This window comes from Melozone crissalis, unplaced genomic scaffold (genome assembly GCF_028551555.1).
Source record: "Melozone crissalis strain CALT ecotype California unplaced genomic scaffold, PUWL_Pcris_2 ptg000002l_1, whole genome shotgun sequence".
Classification (NCBI taxonomy): domain Eukaryota; kingdom Metazoa; phylum Chordata; class Aves; order Passeriformes; family Passerellidae; genus Melozone; species Melozone crissalis.
The window spans coordinates 25,458,900-25,484,570 of NW_026535780.1; the positions used below are offsets into that span (position 1 = coordinate 25,458,900).

The 25,671-nt window shown below is 35.8% G+C and overlaps 1 protein-coding gene across 8 annotated transcripts in view; it reads left to right on the forward strand.

The window, feature by feature from the left end:
- OXR1 (oxidation resistance 1) overlaps nt 1-25,671 on the forward strand; it is a 264,948-nt gene that overhangs the window by 213,716 nt on the left and 25,561 nt on the right. For all 8 annotated transcript variants that reach the window (XM_054276082.1, XM_054276002.1, XM_054275660.1 and 5 more), the window contains 5 exons: nt 559-711; nt 8,901-9,085; nt 12,318-13,102; nt 16,539-16,707; nt 19,803-19,965. In XM_054276082.1, coding sequence (XP_054132057.1) covers nt 559-711; nt 8,901-9,085; nt 12,318-13,102; nt 16,539-16,707; nt 19,803-19,965 — 1,455 coding nt within the window. The remainder of the gene's footprint in view (nt 1-558; nt 712-8,900; nt 9,086-12,317; nt 13,103-16,538; nt 16,708-19,802; nt 19,966-25,671) is intronic.

Sequence of the window (25,671 nt, forward strand, 5' to 3'; positions counted from 1 at the left end):
TTTACCAAGGCTGTATCATACCTGGCAAGACTGATTGCTTTCAGTGAGGAAATGACAGGCTCAGCAGATGAGGGAAGGCATGTTTCTTACCCTGGCTAGAGCCAGGCCCTTGACACTGCTCCAAAGCAGCCTTGTTATAATACTGGAAAAATGAACTGAATGGATAGAGTAGAACATGGGCCAGAAACATTGCCAGGATCATTGTGTTCAAACTTATTCAGCGTTTGTGTATGTGATTTTTTTAAAATCTTTTTTAGAATCATAGACTAGTTTGGGTTGGAAGGGACCTTAAAGATATCCAGTTCCAACCCCTCTGCCAGAGGCAGGGACACCTTCCACTAGACCAGGTTACTCACCTCCCCATCCAGCCTGGCCTTCAACACTGTTTGCTGTCTTGGTGGTCAGTTTCAATCCTTGAGTCCCTGTTGGGGCAGTTCTTTTATAATCTGTCCATCAGTTACCTGACTGGTCAAATTAGACAGCAGAAAATCTCCAGGAGTTGATATTGAAAAAAGCAAGTTGCTAAGGTCTTCTTTGTTTCTTTCTATTTCCTTTCAGGATTCAGATGGAGTCCAGCAGAAGGAGCCAGCTGTCTCGCCAGCACATGCGTGTGTTCGTCCTTCAAGAGTGGTATCATCCACCTCCGAAGAGGAGGAAGCATTTACAGAGAAATTTCTGAAAATTAATTGCAAGTACATCACTAATGGCAAGGTACTGAAACATTGAGGCTTTACTGTTACTGTATGGAATGTAATAATAAAACATGTTTAAAGTATAAACACAGAGTAGACTAGTCGGGATGGAATAGATGAATCAACTCACATGCATATGTCTGTATAAATATACTAATTTTTTTAACTTACTGTTTCCTTTGGGTTCTCCAGGCCTCTTGTTCAGGACATGATTGATGCAAGAAGTTGATATGTGACAGGCATCTCTGATGCTGTACTGTTACATAAATCTTGTATGTTGAGGGCATGAGGTCTGTTTGTTCCTTATGTTAATATCTCTCTTAGGTAGTTTTCTTTACTTACAGTAGGCAAAAACATATATTAAACTGTGCTGGGAAATATGCAGCTGCAAAGCTTTGCTTCCTTTTTTTTTTTTTTTTAAAGCAGGACAGGGTGAGCAGAATAAACTTCTGATTCTGCAAACAAGTTCTGTATTGCTCACCATTTGGCTTGGTGTGGTATAGTAGAAACCTTGATTTTGTTTTTTTCTTTGAAGCAGTTAGAGTTCTTTCAATAGCATCGTTACACAAAATGCCTCTAAGTTAGTGACACTTAATTAACATCTGTTTAGTTCATAAGTGCTCAATTCTTGCACAGACTTCTAGGGACTGAGGTAAAGTGTTTTGACATTATCTCAGAGCACTTTACCAAAAATCAAAATATATTGCTCCACTACCTCACAGAAAAATTACTAGTAGACACTTTATCTGTGAAAAATGCCTTCACTCAATGAATGCAATAAAATTCTAAGTACTTGTAATTTTTCTTCCTTTGCTTGAAGTTCAGGTGTGTGTATAGAAATACCACTGTTTCTGTGTTGTTCAGCAATAGGTTTCCAGATAAGGTACACTAATGATAAACAGGTTAATAGAAGTCTTCTAAAATTGTGATTTTAGATTTTTTGGCTGATGGAAAAGGATTGCAAAACTATGTGTGTCTAGGCTTGAAGCCTTTTGACAATATATGTGTATTGACTAAAGCTGCTTGTTAGAAGTTGGTGAAGCAAGTACTGGAACAGCTTTGTTTTTACTTTGTTCTGCTTTGCAGGTAATTTTTTTTCACTTGTAGTGTTCTGTCTGTAGGTGACTTTTTTAGGTTGATCCTAGACACATCCTTGCTTATCAGTTTTAAGCTCTGTTATGCAGAGGAATTGAGACCTGTGAGCCTTTGTTAGAAATTGGATGTACTGGAAAAAATCTGAGGTAAAAATTTACAGCATATTATTTATGTGCTGTAATTTTTCCTCAAGATATTACAGGGAGTATTAATGGTCTTTGGCTTGCAGCATTACAGCCTATTTTCTAAGTGCTTCAGGGAGAATTTTGTTTGTAAAAAGTTGTATAACCCATTGCACTGTCTGTCCATACTCGGGGAGGTGGGTGGGAGAAAAATGAATACTGGCTTGCTCAGATTCAAGTGCCAGATCTTGTAAGTTCAGCGTGTAATTTAGACTTTGTGCCACATATGGTAAGAATGTCCTTTTGAATGTTGTCTTGCCTCTCCTTGATACGTGTCCTCATTATGCAGGATGATAAACTTGCAAAAGTTTTCTGGAGAAAGCTTAAAACATTCATCCTTTGCCTTCTACTCTGAAAGGGATCTTTGAAGCTCATAGTTAGCCATTCTTTAGGGCTTTGGTTGTGAAGTCTGTCATCACTGTGACTGCTGCTTGTAGGCTGAAATCTAGTGAAGGGCTATTTTACAGTGTGTCTGTACAAAAGGGCTTTCATTAGGGTAAGATTGTCTAATTTCTCACTTTTTAAAACTGCTTATTCTATATGTGGTTGGAGTTGCATTTGGTCACTTGCATTTAGTGACTTTCTGGACAAGCACAGAGGAATCCTCTGAGGAGCAGTGTTTGGAACCTGGAATGTTTGCTCTGTTCATTGCACTTGCTCTTGTGTTAGCTGGTTATGGCTACTGATGGAGGCAGGGTGTTGAGCACATTAAGAGGCAGGATCATGGGAATATTCTGTACAGACAATAAATCAGTGTGACCAGTGTGCTGCAGTCACACCTTGACTTGCTAGGTGTGCCTTGTCTTACAGCTGCACTGTTGGCTTCTACTGTAGAAAAGTGTGCTGCTCGGGGTTTTTTCTTCTTTGCACTGTTCCTTGTGCCAAAAGAAAGGTACTGTAAAAATTCTGCATGATTGTAACTGAAACTAGTTAGGGAAATTTGGAATTCCTTTTTATTTTTGCTAAGTTTTACTTAACTCTTTTGAAATGTAGTAGGTAAAGGAAAATTACTAATACCGAGACTTGAAAAAACCCAAACCACTGACCTGGAAATATAAGCACAGAAAACACACATTTATTGCTCATTAGGAGAAAAGGAGCATAATGATGAGGTTCAAAATTCTTACAAGAGACAAGACATAAAAGAAATGTTATTTTCATGATAAAAGCTTCATAAATCGTAAATTACAGTTTTTATTTAACCTTGTGAGTTCAAGAATGCAGTGGAATTATTTAGAGAACTTACCTTTGAACTTCTTGTTAGGAATCCTTTCAAACTTTCTTAGAACTGTTTTACTAAGCTGCTTAATCTTAATGCGTGGACTCACCAATGTCATTGTTTGGCTTTAAACCTCCCTTTATAATGATTGTTCAGATTTCCATCTCAGGTTTTACATGGGAGTTAGAGCTTCCCTTTCCTGAGGTGTAAGGAATTTTAATGGTAAGATGACACAACTGATTCAGAACTGAATATCTACATGTGCAGTTTAATCTACCTTCCATATGTATGTTTTTATGTATCTGGATTAATATTTTCTAGAGCAGCTTTAAGACTCAAGGGATCTATTTTTTTTAATAACCTAGAATTTCCACATGGTTTCTAGTAATAGAATGGCTTAGCATTTCTCTTTGAGGATCTTAAATCAGAATTTCACCTAACAGAATTTTACTTCATGTCTTTAAAATCTGTTGCATACAGGAAACTTAATTTCTACAAGTGCTGTTTTGGGGAGTTTTGTTCCAGAACCAGAACTTCCTGTAACAGTATCGTGTTAAACTACTTAGTAGCTGCATGCAGAGTCTAGTTTGTATTTCATTTTCATAGTATTTTTTCTCTCATCAACTACTTAGTAATTATGGTCCAAGAGAAACGAGTCATTGGTTATTTTGTGGAGGATGCCCTAAAAATCTGTTTCCCAGGGTTCTGTAGCAGCATTGAGTTGTTTATAGATGTTCATCTTTTAAATTATTTTTTCCCAAGGACTAGAAAATGAGGAGATTAGAGCAAACATCAGTAGACTGGAGTCATGTAGCAGTTGGTAGCGTGTATGCCATTGTCCAGTATTTTTGCTTGAGCTTGTGCTCTGATTTGCAGATCTCTAACAACATTGTTAGCACAAATAATTCTTGTGCCTATATTGAAAAATTGAATTTGTAAAAATTTGAGTCAAAGAGCTTTTCTGAAATGTTAAGTGAGTATTTGATTTATTTTAAAGGGATCTGGGCTGAAGACCCAACTTAATAGCCCACAAAGGAGAAGCTGGCTTCATCTTTTTTTTAATATTGGTAGATAAGGGCTTTGTTTTTCATAAATAAGCCCCATAATATTCTTCACTTTGAAGAATATATTCACACTCAAAATATTTTCAGTAGCTTAACTAGGTCAGAGAAGGAGCTTGGGAACTTTTTCCTTGCTCCAAAGGCAAGGAACCAAGGAGATGATATATGGGGAGCAGACTAGGCTCTCATTAATCTTTGGTGTTTATAAGATGGGAGGGAGGTTAGTTTGTTGGAAGTTACTTACCAAGAACAGCATTACAGAATCATTTAGGTTGGAAAATGCCTCAAAGGTCAAGTCCAATCTTTTCCTGATCACCATGTTGTTGATTAGGCCATGGCACTAAGCGCCACATCCAGTCAGTACTTGAACCTCCCGGGATGGTGACTCCACCACTTTACTGGACAGCCCATTCCAATGCTTAACAACCCTTTTTGGGAAGAAATTCCTCTTGATGCCCAGCCTAAACCTCCTCTAGCACACCTTGAGGCCGTTTGTTCTTGTCCTGTCCCTGGTTGCCTGGGAGAAGAGGCCAATGCCCACCTGGCTACAACCTCTTCTCACATAGAGAGTAATAAGGTCCCTCCTGAGCTGCTTCTTCTCCAGGCTGAACAAGCCTAGCTCCCTGTGCTGCTGCTCACAGGACTTAATCTCTAGATCATTCACCAGCTTAACTGGTATTTTATGAACTTGCTCCAGCTCCTCAATTTGTTTCCTGAATTGAGGGATCCAGAACTGAACACAATATTTGACATGTGGCTTCCCAGTGCTGAGTACCGAATGACAATCACTGCCCTGGTCCTGCCAGCCACACTATTGATACAGAGATACTCCAGGGTTTTTTCTGGTGTCACCTTTATTACACCATTATTATCCCATTCCTGGATATTTTGATATGACTGTGGCATCTGCTGCCATAGTGGACAAATATATATGAGTAACCAGAAAAGTTGTTTTAGAGCCTTAAATGATGAGTGCATGATACTAAAATGCTCAGGAGTTCATCATTGTGTACTCTGATACAATAGTTCTGGAGTATGCATATTTTAGGAATGCTAACATAAAAATCTGTCTGATGCTTCATTTCCAACAAGGAAATAAAGTTTCAGGTATTTCCTTTAAAGAATAGATGCAATTTTTTCTTGACTTATGCAAAGCTGTGGTGTTAGCTCTCAAATGCTGAAGTTGCTGCAGTTCCCATCTCTCAGGAAAGACTGAGCATAATGAGCAGTTGGCTAAAGGCTTGTGTGCTCCCACTTGTATGTTTTGTTCTGATGTTCTTTTTTCCTCCCAGAAACAACAGCACTTGGTTTCTGTCCATACTAGAAACAACATCTATTGAGTAATGGGTTTTAAGGAAACTTTTACTCCTGCAAACAAGGTAGTAAAGACAGAAGGTATTTTTCCTATAAGAGTCATAGAAATTGTAAGAGCAAGTGTCAGAAACATTGGCATGTCTGAAAATGAGTGACTAAAATCTGCAGCCAAACAAAATGCTTCTTTATCTGGCTCTTACCTGAGCATTGCTTAGCTACCTGGGTTAACATTCAGTGATCCTTGGAGGTAATAATGAAAAGTGACAGAAATACTAATGCTAATTAGTGTATTATTAGGAACTGAATTTTTATTAATTTCTTCTCTAGAAAAGTATACTAAGGTGTTCATCTAGTAACTGTGGACCATGTCTAGTAACTTGTGGACCAGAATTGTTGCATTATGCTTTTTAGGTAGATAAGGATGAAATAGGTCATCTCTTGTTAAGGTGCTATAAATCTCTTGTTTTCAGGATACCTCTGTAATCTTTCATTTCTTTATAGTAATTGCAAGTGAAGTGTTTGATCAGCCACTTTGTCAAATCCAGATAAAAGTCTCCTAGGTCTGAATTCTCAATTTTTATTGCTGTAGTAAATTTTACATGGAAATACACTTTCCAATTAATTTTCATGTTGAATACCTGCCTACCTATTGTTGTTGAGGGTTTCTTCTAAGATAAGCTTTTATTATTTCTAGCTGTGTCTTTGAGGCTGCAGAGGTAAGCTTTAATCCTTAATTCTATTCAATGTACCAGTTTGGGATTCTTTGCCATTAGGTGGATCATTGTCAGTCTTCTCCAGGAAGCTTCTGTTTACAATAGAAGGTCTCTTAAACTTCTTTTTCTTATGTAGTGAGTAGCCTTGCACATGCACAGATTTTTGTACTTGATATCATGGTGTTTGCTTAAGATACTAACAAGCCTGGCTTGTGGATTTTGGGATGGGTAAGTTGGTGTTTTCTGACCTGCTAAAACTGATTCTGAAGCAAGACAACTGAAATTAGTGGTTTATGTGTAACTGGTTCTTCATACATGTTATTCTGAAGATGTGACTCTCAAATATTCAGATGAGCCATGTCAAACATATAAAGCTTTTTTTCTTTAATCAATTTTGGGCCTGTGCTTTCAGCTGAGGCAGTCTTATCTGTGCTCTTGAAAGCAAGTCATAAAAGCATTGGAGTTTGTTGACGCAAATGATGTCTTAGTTGTGACAGCACATCCCTTGACAGAAAAATATCATCTCTTTATTGCCTCAAAAGCTTTAGCACTTCCTGTGCACTTAATTTATCGAGAAAGGTTCATGAGATAGCGGACAAATGAGGACCATATTATTCTGGAAATGAAGAGCTCTCTAGTGAGCTCAGTTACTGTTTTTTCTACTGAGTAATACCTAATTGTGGAAGTTGGTGTTGAACACTAAAATCCTTCAGATAGAGCAGTCATACAACCTTACTGTTTTCAGCCTTGCTGCTTTGAAGATCCACATGCAGTATTTGGGCAGTGAAAGAACAGAATAGGATATTTTGGTTGGAAGGGACCTACAGTGATCATCTAATCCAACTGTGAGCAAGACTATGACAATTTCTGGGTCAGATCTAGAGAGTATTAATAAAATTCCATTTTCATGACCATTGATGAAAGAGCTCAGATGTAGAAAAGCTGTTGCTTTTTTGTTTTAATTATGCACTGAATTGACAGAAGTTATATTTGTCAAAAGAGAAGCAGTCATTCTGAGTAGACTTGTTGACTTCTGCAGTTTTGTTAAATTTGTTTTCTAGACTACAATAGATATAACAAAATGTAGACTTCTCTTGACAGTTGTCCTCTTGGAGGACAACCTTGAAAGTCCATTTCCACAATACAGGGCTAGGAAAGAAATGGCCATAACAGCCTTGTTTCAGTACTTTAAACACCTTGGAATTATGTAGCTGTCTTCTGCTGACTTCTAAGTCTTCAGCACATGTGTTGCACTCTAAAAGATGTGTATGAAATCTGATTAAGCACTGAGTGACTAAAAGACTCAAACACAGATGCTTGGGTTGCTTTTGAGACATGTCTTCATTTTTCTGTACTAGAAATAGCATTGGTCATTGTTGAGACTTTAATAACACTTTTGCTTTGGTTGGGGTTTTTTTATAACTTGCACTTTTGTTTTTACTGGTTGGTATCTTTGTTTTCCTACTGTGAAGGTCATCAACCATCACCTGGGAACAAAATTTCTCGAGTTTAGAAGAACTGTATCTGTGTTTGTGCTGTGCTAATGTCTTCTCAAAACCAAATTGAAAACAGTCTCCTCCAATACACACCCTTAAAAATAGTTATGAATGTTTTATCAGTAAGGTAAATATTTAATTCCTTCAACAGCATGTGAACGGAGTTCTTGCGTGAAAATTTGGAATGACTGACAAGATTTGTAAAGTCTTTAGGAGTCAAGATCTGTAACTGAAGTGTTCCTGTCACTCTACTTAAAGCTAGGTTTTCTTCTGTTCATAGTTTTAGCTCAAACTCCATTGTTCCAACAGCTAAATTAATTTCTTTAGCAGGCAATTACTGTTTGCATGTGTTTCTAACTTTTTTGTTCAAACAGAGTTGAACATATTGTAAATTAACTTTGTTTTTATACTTGTATTGTATAAGAACCCTACAATTCATAGTATGAATATAAACCTCAAAGTTTTTCATAGTTAAATTTTAAGCTTTACTTGCATTCGTGTACTGCAGTAGTATCATTGTGATTAAAACTATCCAAAGTTTCGTCTTTGATAATCTTGAGTCTTTTTTATTCTAGTTTCATTCTGTAAATATGTTTCTCAATCAGTCATCGTGCCCATTAAGTTAGAAGGATTTGTATCAGCCTCTCTGTTACTTTTGTGTAAAATAAATTAGGATAAATGATAGGTTTTTAAGGTTTCTCTAAATAAATACTAGAAAGTGAGACGGAATACTTAAGAGTCAAGTTTTAGACAAAAATTGCTTTCAAACCTACCAGTGAAGCCCCTGTGGTTATGTGGGAAGGATGTCTCCTTATCTTAGTGGAGCTGTTTAGTGTGTTCTTCAGTGTGTAAGGTTTCTCTTATGTTACTAAAACCAGTTATTGATTACTTTTGAGGAATAAAACTGTTTTATTTTGGGAAAGCAGGTGGTATTAATTTGCTTCCCCAGAAAAAGCTACAGTTTCTTGTGTTTAACAGTGACTTAGTAGCATAACAGCTTGCTTAAAAATAAATTTAAAATGGCTTTATTAAAAAAAAAATAGAAAACACCTTTTTCTCACTGAAAAATGAAGAATAAGCTGAAATTTGAAGGAGAAAAATTACCACTTCTTTTCCCTCTCATTTTAGGGTACGGTCAATGGTGTGCTGCTAGTGACGCCAAATAATATAATGTTTGATCCTCATAAAATGGATCCTCTGGTCCAAGAGAATGGCTGTGAAGAATATGGCATCATGTGTCCAATGGAAGAAGTGATGTCAGCTGCTCTGTATAAGGAAATTGTGGACAGCCAAATTAAGGAGTCATTAAGCATGTAAGATAGAACAGTATTTGTAAAGCTTTGAGTAAATCTGACCTGTAGCCACATTGCTGACCATACAAAACTAGCAAACCAGCATTTTCCTTCTTTTTCTTGTTAGGAAAGAATATCAAAGATTGGCTTGGAAAGATCCTATAGGAAGTTTGCTTTGCCTTCAATTCTCACATCCTATATATGATGCAGGATAAATCTTCTTCTGTATACATGGGTACTAATTTTCTCCAATAGTCTCTTATAGAGACTATTATGCACTACCACATAATTTCTTCTGCCCTTTCCCCACTATGGAAACAGTAGTCAATGTTGTTTCGTTCTTCAATAATTTAAAAACTGGTATTCAAAATAAGAAAGTGCAGCTTTGACAATTTTAGGTACAAATTTTTATTATTTAGCATTTTTCACTTGCTTCTCAATCTTGTTGCTCTGACAAATGATTTAAACTAATTTTCTAAGATTTGTATATATTATCCTGGGCCTAGGAGTATGTTTTTCTCCCTTTATGGCTAGGGGAGGGACTGCGTATTCACCTTAGGTACAGTCTTTTTTTGGAGTAAACAGTAAATTTGGATTGGTGAGTCTAAGCAGTGGTGTTTAGTGCAGCAGGCATTTAAAATCAAATTTGAAGAGCATTAGAGAAATCTTTGTTCCATTCTCTCTGGTTTTTTTATGGCGAGCTTTTATATTGTCGTCATAAAAAGATCTATCTTGAAATCCAAAAAAATTAAAAACAAATCATGCCACCTTTACCTTTCACAGCCCATAAAGCACAAACATTTGCAGAGTGCCTCAATTATCTAGCTGTAGGGAAGTGGGCTTCTTTTACCGGGAGAGTGAAAAGCTGTTTGCTTGATGTGTAATGCTATACCCTACTTAAAATAGTTAAATTTTTTAAGATAATCAGTGACTCATAAAAATATCCTCTTACAGTTCAAATAGGTAGTACCCTAAGCACATCTTTCTTGATAATCTTAACTGTATGGACACTCAGAAGTAGTAACTTGCCTCATACCAATTATGAGCTCAGTTTTGTCATAAACCTGGGAATGAACAGGTATCTTGGCACGGTCTTGTTTGCTGCCCAATGTCATGTGTCTGTGAGAGGGCAACTGAAATACATGTTGCTACAATAGTACTTTTGGGGCTTTTGATGTAGAATGATGATGCCTTCAGCATATTTTTTTTTCTGGAAGTTTATTTTCCAGACTGAGTTTTAAAAAGTAGTTCACAGTTCCTATTTCAATTGATAGACAGTGGAAAGATTTAGATAACTCTATGCTTGAGTCATGTTATTGCAGTTGCAAAACAAGTATTTTTCTAAAATGCTTAGTTTAATGACTTAATGATGCTATTGATTTTTGTGCTCTTGTAGCACATGCATTTTCTCTTTTGTTTATAATATGAAAGCATGTGGAATGAAAACATGTCTGCTAATAAAAGGTCATACTCTGCATTCAGAGGCCTGTATGCCCAATTTGATTTATCTTTCTTGTCAGCTGTATGAACTAGTGGGTGGAACACTAGCTGCTAGCATTTTCTTCAGTCCCTGCACTTTGTGCCTTAGCTAAATATGAGGCATATTTGTACATTTGGGGGAAAGCAAAAATCTTATAAGTCTAAACAGAAGTCCTAACATCTTCAACTAGATCTGACAAGACCCATGTGTCTTGAGGTATTTGACACTCAAATCATGTTTTTTCACTGGTTTTTTTTCCCTACATATTCTGCTGTTGTAGTTAACCTCCTATTCTCACAATTTTTCCAACTGTCATACCTGCTTAAACTTGGGAAAGCAATCTTATTTTCAGTATTCAGATTGTTGGTATGGAAAATGGTCATAAGCCCAATGGATGCTTTGGTTCTTAGAACTAAAATTGCATGTTGTATGGTTTCTATATATAAGCCACCATCTGCTAAAACTGGACAAAAACATCTGACTGTATGTTTTATGGATTTCATGAACCTTACATTGTGCTTCTATAAGAGCACCTATAATGAGCATAATCCTGCAAATTTAAAGAAATGGCCTAGTCTAATAGGTAATCAATTCTAAAGCTGAATCCACATGCTTTGTAAGCAAAATCATTCAGTCAGCTAAAGCTTACTGCAAGTTTCATGTTGATGCTTAGATGAGACGGTGCATGTGCTTTGCAACCATCCTGAACTTCAACAGCATCTCAGTAATACTATCTAAGTTTATGAGACTGTGGAGTGAATTTATTGTCCTTCAAAACAGAGAATAATGTACAAGCTTCTTAAAAGCATTTAGTACTAGATAACGGAAGAGCTGGTATGCTTCTGATAGCAAAAAATTTGACATTGAGAACTCTAGTCAGGAGTAAGATTAAATATGAGAATTTTTTGTGATGGCTGTGTACTGCCCAGGTTTTTTGACAACAAAGAAAAGCTTGAGTTCTGTAGGTTTACTTGAGCGTGTTCATAGTACCTTTCCAGTCTTCCTCTTCTAAAAATCATAGAATTTCTAGTTAGTTTATTTTGAAAGGCAGGTTTAAGCAAGATTATTTCCTCTGGGTAAAATAAATTTTTATGCTTGCCTTTTTTTACAGTATTTATCAGCATCTTCAGTTTTATCAAGTAGTTTGGGGTTTATTTTGCCAAACAATGATATCTTCAAAGTTAGGTACCTGCTGAAGACACTAAACACTGTTTCAGGTATTTTCTATGGGCAGAAGAGTGAGATCTACTTTGATGGTTCCCACTGTTCTGCCTTTACTGGCTTTGATATCTGAGGTTAGACCAGGTGATTTCTGCCATTCATGTCTTACCTCTGAGCTAGGTGTCAGCTTCCTTGTAGGGTGGGATATGTCTGTACAATTGTACTGACTGCTTGGGGAGACAAAACCTAAATAACTGTGGATGATTTTCTCCTTTAGAGATTATGGTTTTGTGTAGCTTTTTGTTGGTTTTACTTTGGGTTTTATTTTATTTTTACGCTTTAAGTGCCTCTCACAATCTTGTTAGTTTCATAGGAGAGTTTCTTGTGAAAGTAATGTCATGAACTTGGGAAGTCCCTGCTGTGTTGTGCTGGCAAAAGGTCAGCCACGTTTACCATTATGGTATCACATTTTATGCTTGTTTATTACTAATGCTCTGGATTAAGTTGGGTTTTAGGGTGTTTGTTTTAAGAGCTTGAGCAAAACTCAAGGAGGAAAGAAGCTTGATACTTTAGAGATGCCTGTTATAACAAGATTCTTATTTTGCTCAACAGAGATGTAGAGCAGCTATCAGTAAGGGAACTTGGCCATTCCAAGAAGGCTGCGAAGAGCAATACAGATGACATGGATTCCAGGATTCGGGACACGGGCAACGACAGTGCTAGTACTGCCCCAAGAAGCACAGAGGAATCTCTTTCAGAAGATGTCTTCACAGAATCAGAACTCTCTCCAATACGGGAGGAACTTGTTTCCTCAGATGAGCTTCGACAAGATAAATCTTCTGGAGCATCATCGGAATCTGTCCAAACAATAAACCAGACTAGTGCTGAATGTTTAACAGTCATTTCAGACTCCAGTGAAGCTGCCAGTGACTTAAAGCCCAGTGCCGAAATGGTTGTAGGTGTTAAACAGTTTGGTACCCACTTAAGTTCAGAAAGTACTAAAATGTCTTTAAAGGGGGGACGAGAATCTGGAGAAAACAGTGCAGATGTCCTCCAGCAGTCTTTGCAAAGATCACAGGGTAGTGAGGAGCACAGCAAGGAGACAGAAGTGGGCAAGGATCAGGGTTCCTCACTAGGAAAAAAAGCAGATAATGAGATGGAAGAGGAATGTCCGGGTTGTGAAGATACCACAGACTCTCAAAAGAAAGAGGCACCTAGTAAAGGAAAAGTAGTGGGAGAGCAAAGTCAAGACTCAGAGGCAGAAGTTGAAGAACTCCGCAAGCTCTGGAAGACCCACACTATGCAACAAACAAAGCAACAAAGAGAAAACATGCACCAGGATTCACAAAAAGAGATCAGCCAGAAAGCTGTGTCTGCAGGAGATGGGCGGTTAGAAGGTGAGTCAGTGGGTATTTATGGGTACAGTATTAACCTCCGGATTTAAAATCTATTAACCTCCATTTTAATGGAAATTCTTAATTTTTTTCATTCTGTACACTGTATTTCTCCATGTGCTGGTTAAGTATCTCATTGACTTGAAGATACTCCAAAGTTAAACTTTAGATAAACTTTTGGAGAAAATATTTGATGCTTTCAGAATGCTGTTTCACTTGCATCTTGCCTTACTTTGATGATGACTAGAACAATGTTAAGCATCCAAAAAGCTTGATTCAGGAAAAGTAAGGGATATTAGGAAGCTAGCACTGTGGATACAGTGAACAGCTAGATTTTATTTCTTCACTACCTTGATTCTTCTGCAAAGATCAGGGTCCTGGGATTATTAGTTGGAAGTTACCCTTAAAGTCTGTTCAAGTTTTTATCATACCAAGAAATACGCTGTGCCTTTAAACAACTTCAATATGCTTCTGGGTGAATTTGAATTTGCTTTCTAAAAAATTCACAAGTTACTTTCTGATGTCTTCCCATCTTACTAATAGGAACAACTGAACTGTTTGTTTCTTTGGTTAGCAGAAGTTCATCTACACTTCAAAATCTTATATAATGGTTTCTTGCATGTTGGTTTTTTGGGATTTTTTTTCGTTGTTTGGGTTGGAGTGTTTTTCTTTTAAGGAAGTAACTGAATTTTGAAATTTGGAGCAGATGAATATTTACATAATTCTGTGATAAATTTGGCTTTTATGCCCTAAATATTAGAAGTATTTCTAATACTTCTGGCCACTTTCTAATATACTTACTAATACTACTTTCTAATACCTCTGGTGGATGTCAGCAGTAGTTGCTGGCTGTCACTTTAAAAAAAATCAGGTGTTTTAGATAACTAAGTGTTCTTTGGCACAATTGCTGCTTCTCTTACAAATGAATATTTGTAACTCAGTAGCATTAAATGCTTTAGTTTTGTTTTTTTTGTAAGATTGTATCATTGGCAGACTGCAGGTTGTTCGTCTGTTATGTGATCTGCATATTTGCAGAGTAAATATAGATATAACCAAAAAAGTGTCTGCATACAGTTCTACAGAAGAGTGCTGGCTAGAAACCTTATGTACACATAGTACTGCTGCCTCCCTCAAAGTTGATGGGGTAAAGTACAAAGTAAAAAACACAAAAAGCACAAGATGCCTTTTGGAAATTTGTACCAATTCAGTCCAACTTCAGTAGGAATTATTCCATCTCTTATTCTTGCATGTTGTATTAGCAGAATGCAAATAAATGATTAAATTATGAAGTAATATTTCTCAATCTAGATAGATTTTGTGAAGCTTCTAGAGGTATGATGAAACAGAACCAAGGTAAAAGCATAGATCTGCCTTATAACTATTGAAAAACATCAAAATGAATAGGACATCTGTTAGCAGCAGGTCACTAAAAACATCATGTCATTTAAGATTTCAAATATAGTAAACACTTTCAAGTAGCCTTTCTCAAAATAAAATGCTGAAGTAGTCATACTATGAGTTTTGGATCAATAACTTACCTAGGCAGTCTTTTTGTCCCTTTCATATAGCAGGAACTTAGTTGAATTTTTTCTCTTTTGTGTCAGTTTCGAGAATTTAGGTTTTGAGAACTATTGTTTTTTGAACTTTGAAGAGGTTGGGTGTGTGAGTTTGGAATTAATGATCTGAATGTTTGTTTTGAATATTGAGGTGATGCAATGCAAGTAAATACTTATGAGTAGACACATCAAGTTTAGAATAACTAAAAAGGTCTCACTTGTATCTACTTTTTTTCTTGTTGCCCAGGCTTCTGTTTTTATAGATACCTTTGTTAACCAGTGGACTGAAATAAAGTTAGATGTGGTTGATACTTTGGAGAAATTGTAACAATCTCTAATTTTGTGTGTGTAAAAACAAGTTAAAATATCAATAATGATAACATGTCAAAATATTTACAGCTTAGCTGAATATTGGCAGACATTTAAAGGAAAGACAAGAAGAATGAGACGCAGTAGCCATTGCTGAAATCTTTTCTCATTAATTCTATATCAAATTCACAAGAAGATATTGGAGAGCTTACTTAAAAAAGCATCTGAAATAGTCATTTTGAGACTTGGAGCAGAGCTAAATTGTTTGGTTTTACTTTATCTGATAGCTGGAACCATAATCCCACTTCTCTGAGCTCAGGGAAGTCCTAATCTGCTGCCTCTGAAGGACCAAAATCAAAAATGCCAAATCATTGAAGAGTATTTATCTAACACTGGCACAGAGTTTGCATGCCAGTCCTATGAAACAGGCTTTTTGGTTTATTTTTGTTTCTTTTTAGTGTTTTTTTTTTAATCTGTCAATTTACCTTTGACTTTACACATTAATAAAATACTTCCAAACAGTGTATGTTATTATGGCTAATTTACTGTACTATATAGTGCAGGTATAATTCTAAAATGTTGACTGAAAACATGGCTGAAAATTAGGAGTCCCACATTTAAATAGTTAATAGGAAAAAAATAGTCTTTTGTGAAACAGTGCTGTTCTAAACTTCATGGTAAAAATCTTATTGAAAAAATGTTTATAGAGCAAGAAGGTGATATTTTCTGTGCTTAGTGGTAAAGAAAAGATGTGTCCTGGGAAACTGAAACTTATCTGTATGTACATATAGTACCAGAGCTAGGAGAAACCCTTTATTGTCATAACTGATCCTAATAACTCTTAAAATTGCATTTTCCTTTTTTGCTATAAAAAAAGTCTCTTATGGCTGGAGGATTTGGCAAATCATCTAGTAAAGAAAAAAGTTTAAGAAGGCTTCTTATTTTACTTTGTGCTGACTTGACAATTCAGACCTTGAGGGTAGTCCTATAATTCTTTGAGTTCAATTAAATACACCACCAGAGAGAAAAATCCTGTACTGCAAAATCCAGTATCCTTCATCCTGAGGTGATGTTCATACCATTGAGGTGTTTGATATAGCTAAAAAAATAAAATTCATCTTAATCCTGTATCAGTAAGGCCAGAATGTTTTCCCTTGTAAATGATAAGTAACTAATAACATCTCTGACATATGTGAATCAAGCCAAAATACATATCTAACATAACATCTTTTTCATGTGTGTGGGATACTCTTTAATAGTGGGAGGGTGGTGATTCAGTGTTGAGAGTATGCATCAAGAATACTTTGAATACTTCCATGGATGAAATGCTGTAACAATGTGATCTGTAGTTGGAAGCAGAAATGAATGTTAGAATTTAGTATGTTGTACTCTGAAGTTAATTCCGCTGTTGTGATGTTCATAACAAAACAGGTTATTATTACTACTTATGTCATCTCCCATTAATTACTTACATAAATGTCCTATATCCCTCAATTGTCTATTATAAAAATAATTAATAATTTTGTGAAGCTCTTTAGTACCTTGTGGACAGCTTACTTTGTCTTTATTATTAGGTTCTACTGTTATGAAAGAAAAAAGACGGCATCGATCTCACAAATTTCTGTGTCTCAGGGTTGGAAAACCCATGAGAAAAACATTCGTTTCTCAAGCAAGTGCAACAATGCAACAGTATGCACAAAGGGACAAAAAACATGAGTACTGGTTTGCTGTTCCACAAGAAAGGTAAGACAGAGGCAAACTGTAAAAATCAGCAATTGCCAGTAGATGTTTGAGCTTTTCATTTTTTCTGCACCATTCAAAATTTTGCAGCAACTGAATCTCTCTTAAGTGATCACAAAAAAGGGTCAATGTCTGAAGATGTTGTTGATTGGCTTGTGTTGTATTTGCCATTGGAGTACCTCATTAGCTTAGAGACATTTTACTGATTTACTTGAGTTACTTGGGAGTTTGGCAAGTAGTTTCTTATTATACTGTTTAGCCTCTTGTTTGTAGCAAGTAAATAACAAAAGAAAGAGTCAAGTGGTGTGTGGTGGAGGAAATAAATTCTGCAGCAAAATTTTTGTCTTTTTTGGTGCTTCTCATTATTTGGAAACTTTCTAAAAATCCTCTCTGAGTTCAGAAGAGCTAGCTGGGGTTCTTTTGTCTTACCTTGTATATGGAAGGTAAAACCCTTCCATGAGCCACCTTAAGCATATCTACTGGAAAAATACCTGAATTTGTTGAACTCATTCAAAGACATGAGATTGTTCATGCTCACTCACTGGTACAGCCTTGTATTCTGAGATTATTTTTACTGCTAGGAAACTGTGACTTCTTTTCAGCCCGAAATTGTTTTTAGGGGTGTTACATCCTTGTCAAAGAGTGGGGAGAAAAGAAAGAAACAAAAAAAATATTAGTTGTCATCTGGTGTAAATACCTACCCACAATGATCAAGTCACTTTTCCGTCTTTTCTTTTGAGCTGAATGGCATAGAATGTCCAGTTGGGGCACTGCAGTGAGGACAGATATGGATCAATTGGAGAGAGTCCAGAGGAAAACAGCAAGACTATTTAATGCCTAGAAAGTGTAACATATAAGGAAAATTAGAAGTAAGTGGGGTTCTTTAATCTAAAGGAGAAAAGGTTGATTACAGAATTAAAATTATTTTATACTGAAATTGGCTGCAACAAGAAAGGCAGTAGTCTTTTTATGTCCACTGTGGATGGAAATGTGTGATGGACTGAAATTATATAAAGTATTATAGTTATCCAACAGGTAGAATTGAGTCCATGGTAGTGATTTCACTCACCAGCTTTTAAACACCTTTTAAGTGGTAAAGAGGATGCAAAGTTTTGAGTCAAAGGTCTGTCCCACTAATTCTGCTGCTGTTAATCCTGTCTGGGCCAGGAGTTCTCTTGTGGTTATAGTTAACTCAAATCTGCTTGTTCTAGAAGTATCGTATTTAATTTGAAATCAGATAAATGTTTCATATATGGCAATGGTGTAAGGATTAGTTGATTAAAGTGATCACTGTCTCTTTGATTCATTTTCTAATGTAGCAAGTACTTACCTTCAGCATAAAGCAGAATTGATCACATATTTTGGAAGAAAGGTTTCTTATTTTTTCAGCTTGTACTGACTTCCTTGGAAATTATTTTCATCTGTGAAGGGTCTCTCTCTCAGTCTCTCTCTCTAACTGAATGGGGTAGTTTACTACCAGTATCAGTTCTTTATTCATTCAATGTGTGTCCTATGTTTTTTGTAAAGAAAAAGCTATGTTCTCGTAGTGGGGAGTTAATTTTCTTAATTTGGTGTTAACCTTGCTGAGTGCTAGTCTGCATAGATGAAAGTACTTAGTGCCAATCCAGTTGTCTGTGTCACTGAGTGGTACAAAAGAGAGAAAAGCATTATTTCAGTGTTCTTTCTCTCAAAGGAGCCGGTCTGGGAAGGAGAGTCTTGTAGTTCCTTAAGCATCAAGTTTCATGTCCTTTTTCTAACTGCTATAATTGTACATAACTCAAAGTTCTTGAAGGGTAAAATCAGAACTTTAAAAAAACTTTCATACTTGCATGACAGCTTAAGATTGATGCCTCATTCAGTCCATGAGGAGTCTGCAGCCTCTTGCTTTGGACTTCTGTGATAGAATTCACCTAAACTTACACTTCCAGAATGTTTTATTCTTTGTTACTGCCAGAGGAAGATTTGCCTCCCCCTTTTTTTTTTCTTCCCCTTTTATCGTTGTTCTTCAGGAGCCTCAATCTTAACAAGGGTGATTCTGGATAACTGACCCTTTTCACAGACTGTTACTACATACCTGTATGCAGAAATGTTTTGGGCAGTGGTACATGAAAAATATAACTGCACTTTTGAGAAACTTTGAAATTCTGTATCTCTTGCTGTTCTTCAAGTGTTCAGTTTTTCAAATATTATTAAGGAAGAGAGAAGAAAAGGCTCAAATATTATTCTTCATGCTAATACAATACCCAGATATAGCAAATATCTCTGGAGAAAGACATAAGGAATATTCAAAGTCTTGCAACCAGAGCCATGAAGCTCTAGCTCTTACTCTCTTTTCCATGATCAAGAGATACTAGTGGATGCATTGCAAGTCCTTTTCTTGAGTGCTCTGTCTGTGCACCTGCAGCAAATACAAGGTAGACTGACATCTGTTAGGATTACAAATAATTTCCTCCTGTGATTTTGGGTGATTTTGCCTTTCTAACTGAAGAACAGTGTAATTTGTGGCACATAGCTTGAAATAAAGTAACTTTGAATCTTGGTACTTATTATAGTTAAAATAGCCTGTAGTTTATGTTTTTATGATTCATATATTCATCTGCATGCTTTCAGCAGTCTTCCCCCACATCTGTAGTACTTTCCACGATTTGTATTATTCTGATTATGTCTTGGAAGTGGTCAGTTGTTCTTCATAGGGAAAACAAACATGCAGACATTTTTCGAATTCTAATTTTGTTTGGCTTTATGTAACTCTTTCTAAATAAGATTTTAAAAGTCTTTGTGTTTTATTTTGGGAGTTATTTCAGTTTTAAGCAGAGGTATCCAATGGGACAAAAGTGGTTGAAAGATCATACTTATATGTGAAATCACAGCTAATCCATTGCCAACTTGCTTCCTGTTTTTTTTCTCCAGAGTCATCTTCATATATTTAAAACCTGAAAAAAAAAACAAAGAACCAGCTAGGGTTTTTTTTCAAATTTGTCTCTAATATCTAGTAAAATGTGAAATAGTATTTTTATTTTAACTTTAATACTTAATATTATTAAACATCACAAATTTACCTTATTTTTTTTTTCTGTGTCATAACTTGACTTTTCTAGGACAGATCACTTGTATGTCTTCTTTATCCAGTGGAGTCCAGAAATATATGCAGAAGACACTGGGGAGTCTCTTCGGGAACCTGGATTTATAGTGGTAAAAAAGAAGGATGAGCCTGAAACTAGTGAAGAATCGAGTACTGAAGATGCTGCTAAAGAGTGGGAGGTAAGGAAGAGCAGTATCAAAGATTTTTTTGTTGAGGCACACATTAGAATATAGTAAAATATTATTAAATATTTTCCAGGAGAAAAAAAACCACCTTATTAGTCTGATGATCATGATCATGGCTGTTCAGTTTATGCCATCCTAATGCTTTACTCTAACATCAGATCAGGGCAACATTTCACAATTCCAAATCATTTTTTTGTGGTGGAGCAAGTTGTAACTTAAAACTCCTAGGGAAAGGAATGTGAGTACAGCAACAAAGTTGGAATTTTGGTGAAGCAGACTTAATTTTCAGTCTCATAAACTGATAGTTTTCTAATATTTATTATTCCTGTATTTAGAGTGTCCAGTGTTTATGGGTAAGAATCTAAAAAAGGGATGGGACAGCAAAAGAGGAAAAGAACAGCTATTAATGATGTGTCTTTTAAATAATTTAGTAATTAATTTTTCAATTATGAGTTATTCATGCATTATAATGCTGTTGACTGTATTTTAGAAATATGTTGTAATTGGAACAGTTTCTTTTTTTTTCTTAATAATAAGCACATTTCTCTCATGTGAATCTGTGTCCACTGTGTTTCTATGGACACATCTTTACACGTCTATGTGGTTTTGTTTTGTAGTGTACATGCAGTTAAAGCACTTCCAGTCTTGTACATTCAAATGTTGGTCAAAAGTTTGATGATTCTTGTCATATATATATTGTAGAAGTATCCCATCTGCATTGTTTGAGTCTTGGGACAGCAATTGCAATCTCTGACTGTAAGATTTCTTTTGTTTTTCTTCCTCCTACCCTGCAGTGGAACATGTTGAAATTAAGGAAGTCTACACTGTTTTATGTAGAGCATAAAAGAAATTTTAAAGAACTGCAATAGTCTAACTACAGATCATAGCTTAGCTTCAAAACTTAGAACCATAGAACTCTGGATTCAGAGTTGAAATGTAGCTAGTTGAAGAATTAGGCCATAGTTGCAAAACATTCCCTGCAACTCAGTGATTTTGGGTGGAGCATTTTTGCCTTGAGACATTGAAATTAGTATCATAAAAACATATCTTTTTAACTTTCATATTTGCAGCATATGTATTGCTTGAGTTTTTACCAGCAATGTATTTTGATGTTAACTCTTGCTCAAAGCCTTCATAAATATTTGGAGTTTTAAAATTTGGCCTTTTGGAACATGGGTATCAGTGAATAGTGATCCGTGTTCTGGTTCAAAGCACAGTATATCTCTCCTTTACTGAGCTCTTCAGAAATTTGACACCTTAATATAACTACAGAATCATTTCCACAGAATAAAGTGACAATGTTTTTTTCATGGTGGAATGTGTTAGGTTTAGAAACAATTTCTGAAAGTAGTTGAGGCAATACATTTTGTGCAAGTATTAAAATCTCCAAGTTATTTCCCACAGAATGAGGCCAGACCTTAAGCCTGTATTTAGGTCTTCTCTGGAAACAGTCATAGGAAACATTTCAAAAATATTGTTTTTTCTGTGTGTTATGTGAAATTGTCAAGCTTGGTTCTCTTAATATTATCAAATAATAATTTTCTGGATTTATATGCTAATGTGATTAGTGAGATGGATAACTTGATAAAAAATGTTATGCAAGTACAAGAAATATGCTAGTGTGGTCTTCTGTGCATTTTAATTTGTGAAATGTGACTTCCTATGACTGACTTTTAGCACAAATCTGAAAGCTGTTAAAAACTTTCTAATCAGAAATGTTTGACAGTACTGGATGGTTTGAGCTGTCATTACATAAAACTGCATTTTAGTGGCTTTTAACATGTATGCTCGAAAATATGAGTAAATATGGGGAATTGTAGCCATTGTTGTCATACCCATTATTGCCACTGAATTTCAGTCATCATTTTCAATCAATGTACTTCCTTCCTTCAATGCAGCAAGCTTTTCTTCTGTCAGTTTTTGCTCCAGGTTCAATCTAAAATAGCAGGTGAACAGTATAATTGAAGCCTTTTTCTGGGTATTTGGCTGAAAAACAAGCTGCGTTTTTCAGATCACAAGGATAGGAGAGCTCTGGGTGGAAGGGAAGTGGAAATGCGTGACAAAGTGCTGTTCATCTAGCAAAGGATGAAGGTAGTGGAGTACCTTTCTTTTCCAAAATGTGTTCTTCCTGCTTTCGTTGTACAGTATCTTAAAACTAGAAGGACAGGGAAGAGGATTAATGGGTAACCCAGGGGGTGCTTTGAAACAGCTTTTGTTTCTTTGCAAGTTCTTTTAATACATTCAGGTGCAGCTTTTATTACTTTGAGAAATTCTATGCTTGTTTAGTGGAAAAGAAATTATGGGAAGAAGTAGTAAACAATGGCAAAGATCAGTAAATGAAATGAGTAGTACGTGTTGGTTTATTAAGTTTATCAATGAATAGGACTGAATGCTCATTCAAACTTCAGGTTTTGCCTGCCTACTTCTACCTTGATCGAATACTGCATTGTACATAATGTCAGGGAAAATTCCAGCACTTCCTTTAACTTTCTCTTTTTGTGTTGTACCCTTGATAGAAAATTGACTTACTAGAAATAATTATGAATCTGCTGCTGTCTCCTGTTAGCATAAGTAAAGGTGACTAATTCACAGAGTCTGAAACAATCTGTCTGCGGCGCCTTGCAGCTGCTGTTGCTCATGTTGTTACTCAGTATTTGTCTTCCTGCCTGTGTCATTAGCAAAGCTTTATAAAAAGGATACTTTTTCACTCTAAGATCAGCCCCTAGTAAAGACTTGTCTCTGATACCCACTAGAAATGAATAGGCAATAACTATTTAATATACTATCTAAGAAATGAAAGTGATGCTAAATTCTCAGTTGTGTTATCCCCATCCATTTTTCTCAAATATCTCTTTTATCTGGTACTTCAGTGAATAGGCTTACACCAAGAAAGAGAGTATTTTGACTTGTGTGGGGTTGTTGGATATTTTTTTTTTTTGTTTTGGTGCTGGTTTTCTTACCATCTGTACTGAGCTATAAGGTATATTTATCTTGGTATTCTTTTTTTACTTGATGTGTCTAAGTTCAAGTGCTAATGGCTTTCTATATCTGTTAGCACAAATGATGAATACTGTTATGTGTTAATAAACTCATCCTCCTAAGCATAATCTGTACTTGCATCTAAACATGGCAAGACTTGACAGCAAGCTGACTCCTTCTGTTGTGCAGTGTCTCAGAAACAATTTCCATTGGTACTTATAGTCTAATCTAGTTTCCTTTTTAAGTTCAAGTAGAGTATATAGTAGGTTCCTATTTAAACCTGAAATCTGTTTAGCAAACACTTGAATTGCTCTGCATTACAGTAATTCCTGTTTAAAGCATTGATTCTTCCTTTCCTTTCCCTGTCACTTGATCTCATTGCCATTATTCAAGACTGAGTTGTACTTTGTGTCCATGTAAATATAAATACTCATTCACAAGATAATTGAAAACAGGAAATTTCTTGTCTTACGACTCACAAACTGTTCTTAAAGTAGTTGGAAGCTCATCAGTTTGATTTTTTTATTAATTTTGTTAATTGTGGAGGAAATAGAAATAATTTGATTTTAAACTGTCTAGAAGTTAATTTCCAAAATGAAGCTTGAGTTGATAGATACTTGCAAGTATTTTTTCCTAGACATGATAGGTTACGTTCTGGACTTGCATTTCGTAGTAATTGCCTTTGGTTTTGCCTGTTGAATGTCTGTAGAAAACATGGATACAATGCTTCTGGACAGCATTTGTCACTCACTTGTCCAGCTGAATTGCAGTTAGAACTTAAGATGTGGTTTGAAAAGGCTTGCTACATCAAGCCATTAGTTGCAATTGAAGTTCTGTCTTCTTTAAATGGTATTTGACTTGGACACTCAGCCATCCAACATTACTGAAGCTGTATCTTCTGGAGTGTCTCAGAATTCTATTTCTGTATATTTATGGAAATGTGAAGGTCACAAACAGTGATTGTCTCCTGGTTAGATAAGCACCAATGTCCAATATCCCAGTCTTGAAACCTTTTTCACATGTTAAGTTCTTGGATCTTATCTGGACTGGAACCTACAATGTTTCTATATTAAAGTGGATATTGCAATTTTAGAATGCACTTCTATCTTAATTTTTTTGCATTCTTAATTGTGTTTCTTCTGTAAATTTGCTTCCCTTCTTTGCAGTATACTTCAGTGCTTGGATGCTGGTGCAACATCTGCTTGTTGTGTCTTGCATTTAAAATGTGATATGAACATAATGCTATATGACAAGCTGGATAATACTGGATGAGCAGAGAGAAGAGGAAGCCTGAAACTTGTAGGCTTCTTGAATGAAACATTGCAAAGGATGTGTAAAGATGAACCATGCTAACAGTCTTCAGAAGAGGAATATTTTTTCCAATATGTTTCTGGAAAGGCTGTCTCTATATGATAATGAATTGGATATACAAGCTAGATGGTTATTTGGTTTTTACATCATGTATTGTCAGTTAAGAAATTGGATGTGTCACTATGCATGTGTTGCTGTGCATTACCACAGAATTTCTAATAGGCTTTGCTCTTTTACTGGAGAATGGGTCTCTTCAATTCTAGCACTCATGTGCTATAGTAGAAATGTTTCTTTTAATTTGTTGTGGTTGGAGAAAAGGACTCTGGTGTCTGTTTACATAATCCAATGCTCTTTGCAGAGATTGGTAACTTTCATTCTTTGCAATTTCATTATTTTGTAATTAACTTGAATGATATTGCACTGTCTCAACTTCATGCATTAGAGTATTTCTTGTTTTGCTGTATTTACTGTCACTACTTAATCTATTTCAAATCTATTTATAGCTTGTAAGGGGAAATTCAGATGTTTTAATGATTTGGAGCTGTCCTGTAGTTGGAGTCACGAATGTGCAGTTGGCTAATTGATGGCTATTTCTTGTATCTAATAGAGGGATCTGGGATGGTCCCTCTGCTGAGAGTTAAAGCAGAGCCATTCAGCTAAAAAGCTTGTGCTTTTGAGATTCTTAATGGCTTTCAGCATACCTTTGAAAATCCTCAGGAAAGCTTTGTGATGGAAAAATACTTCCCTTTTTTTTCCACCCTCCCTTTCCTTAAGCTGTTGACAGGAAACAAATGATGACTTCTCAAATTAGACTTCCTTTCTTATGGAAACTTTCTCAGCCAACTAAGAAGTTGTGCCAGTCCATGTTGTATTGACACTACAGGAGATAGCTTTTTGTAATCTTTTAGTGTTTCTTGTACCTGTAAAGGGAAAAGGGATCAGACCTTACTTAGCTGTAATTGAATGTTAGCTTCACCTCCAATAATTTTTACAAAGACTCACTTGTTCTAGAAGACAGAGTAGTAATTTTGTTAGAAGCCAGTACCTGATATTTTATTTTTTAATTTCAACTGCATTCTAATTTCATTACTCCTTAACTCTACACTTATTCATGTGGGAATCAACAGCAAGTTGTAAATAAACTGAGTAATTATGCCCCTTCCTGCCTGTCCTGTTATCCTTCTGGGCTAACCTCTGTCTCTTAAGAGGGATGGAGCATGAGAAATACATGACAATTTTATTGCTTTCTTTTCTTTTGAGCACGTTTTTAAAATCCTTTTGAGAAGCTATAAGAAACGTTGTTTTTATTCAGAGAGAAGCTTTAAACTTCTAAGCAAATTGTTAGAATTGTTTAAGATAAAATGTTGCAGGATGAAAAAGGATTCAGTTATGCAGGTTCTGTTTTTCCTT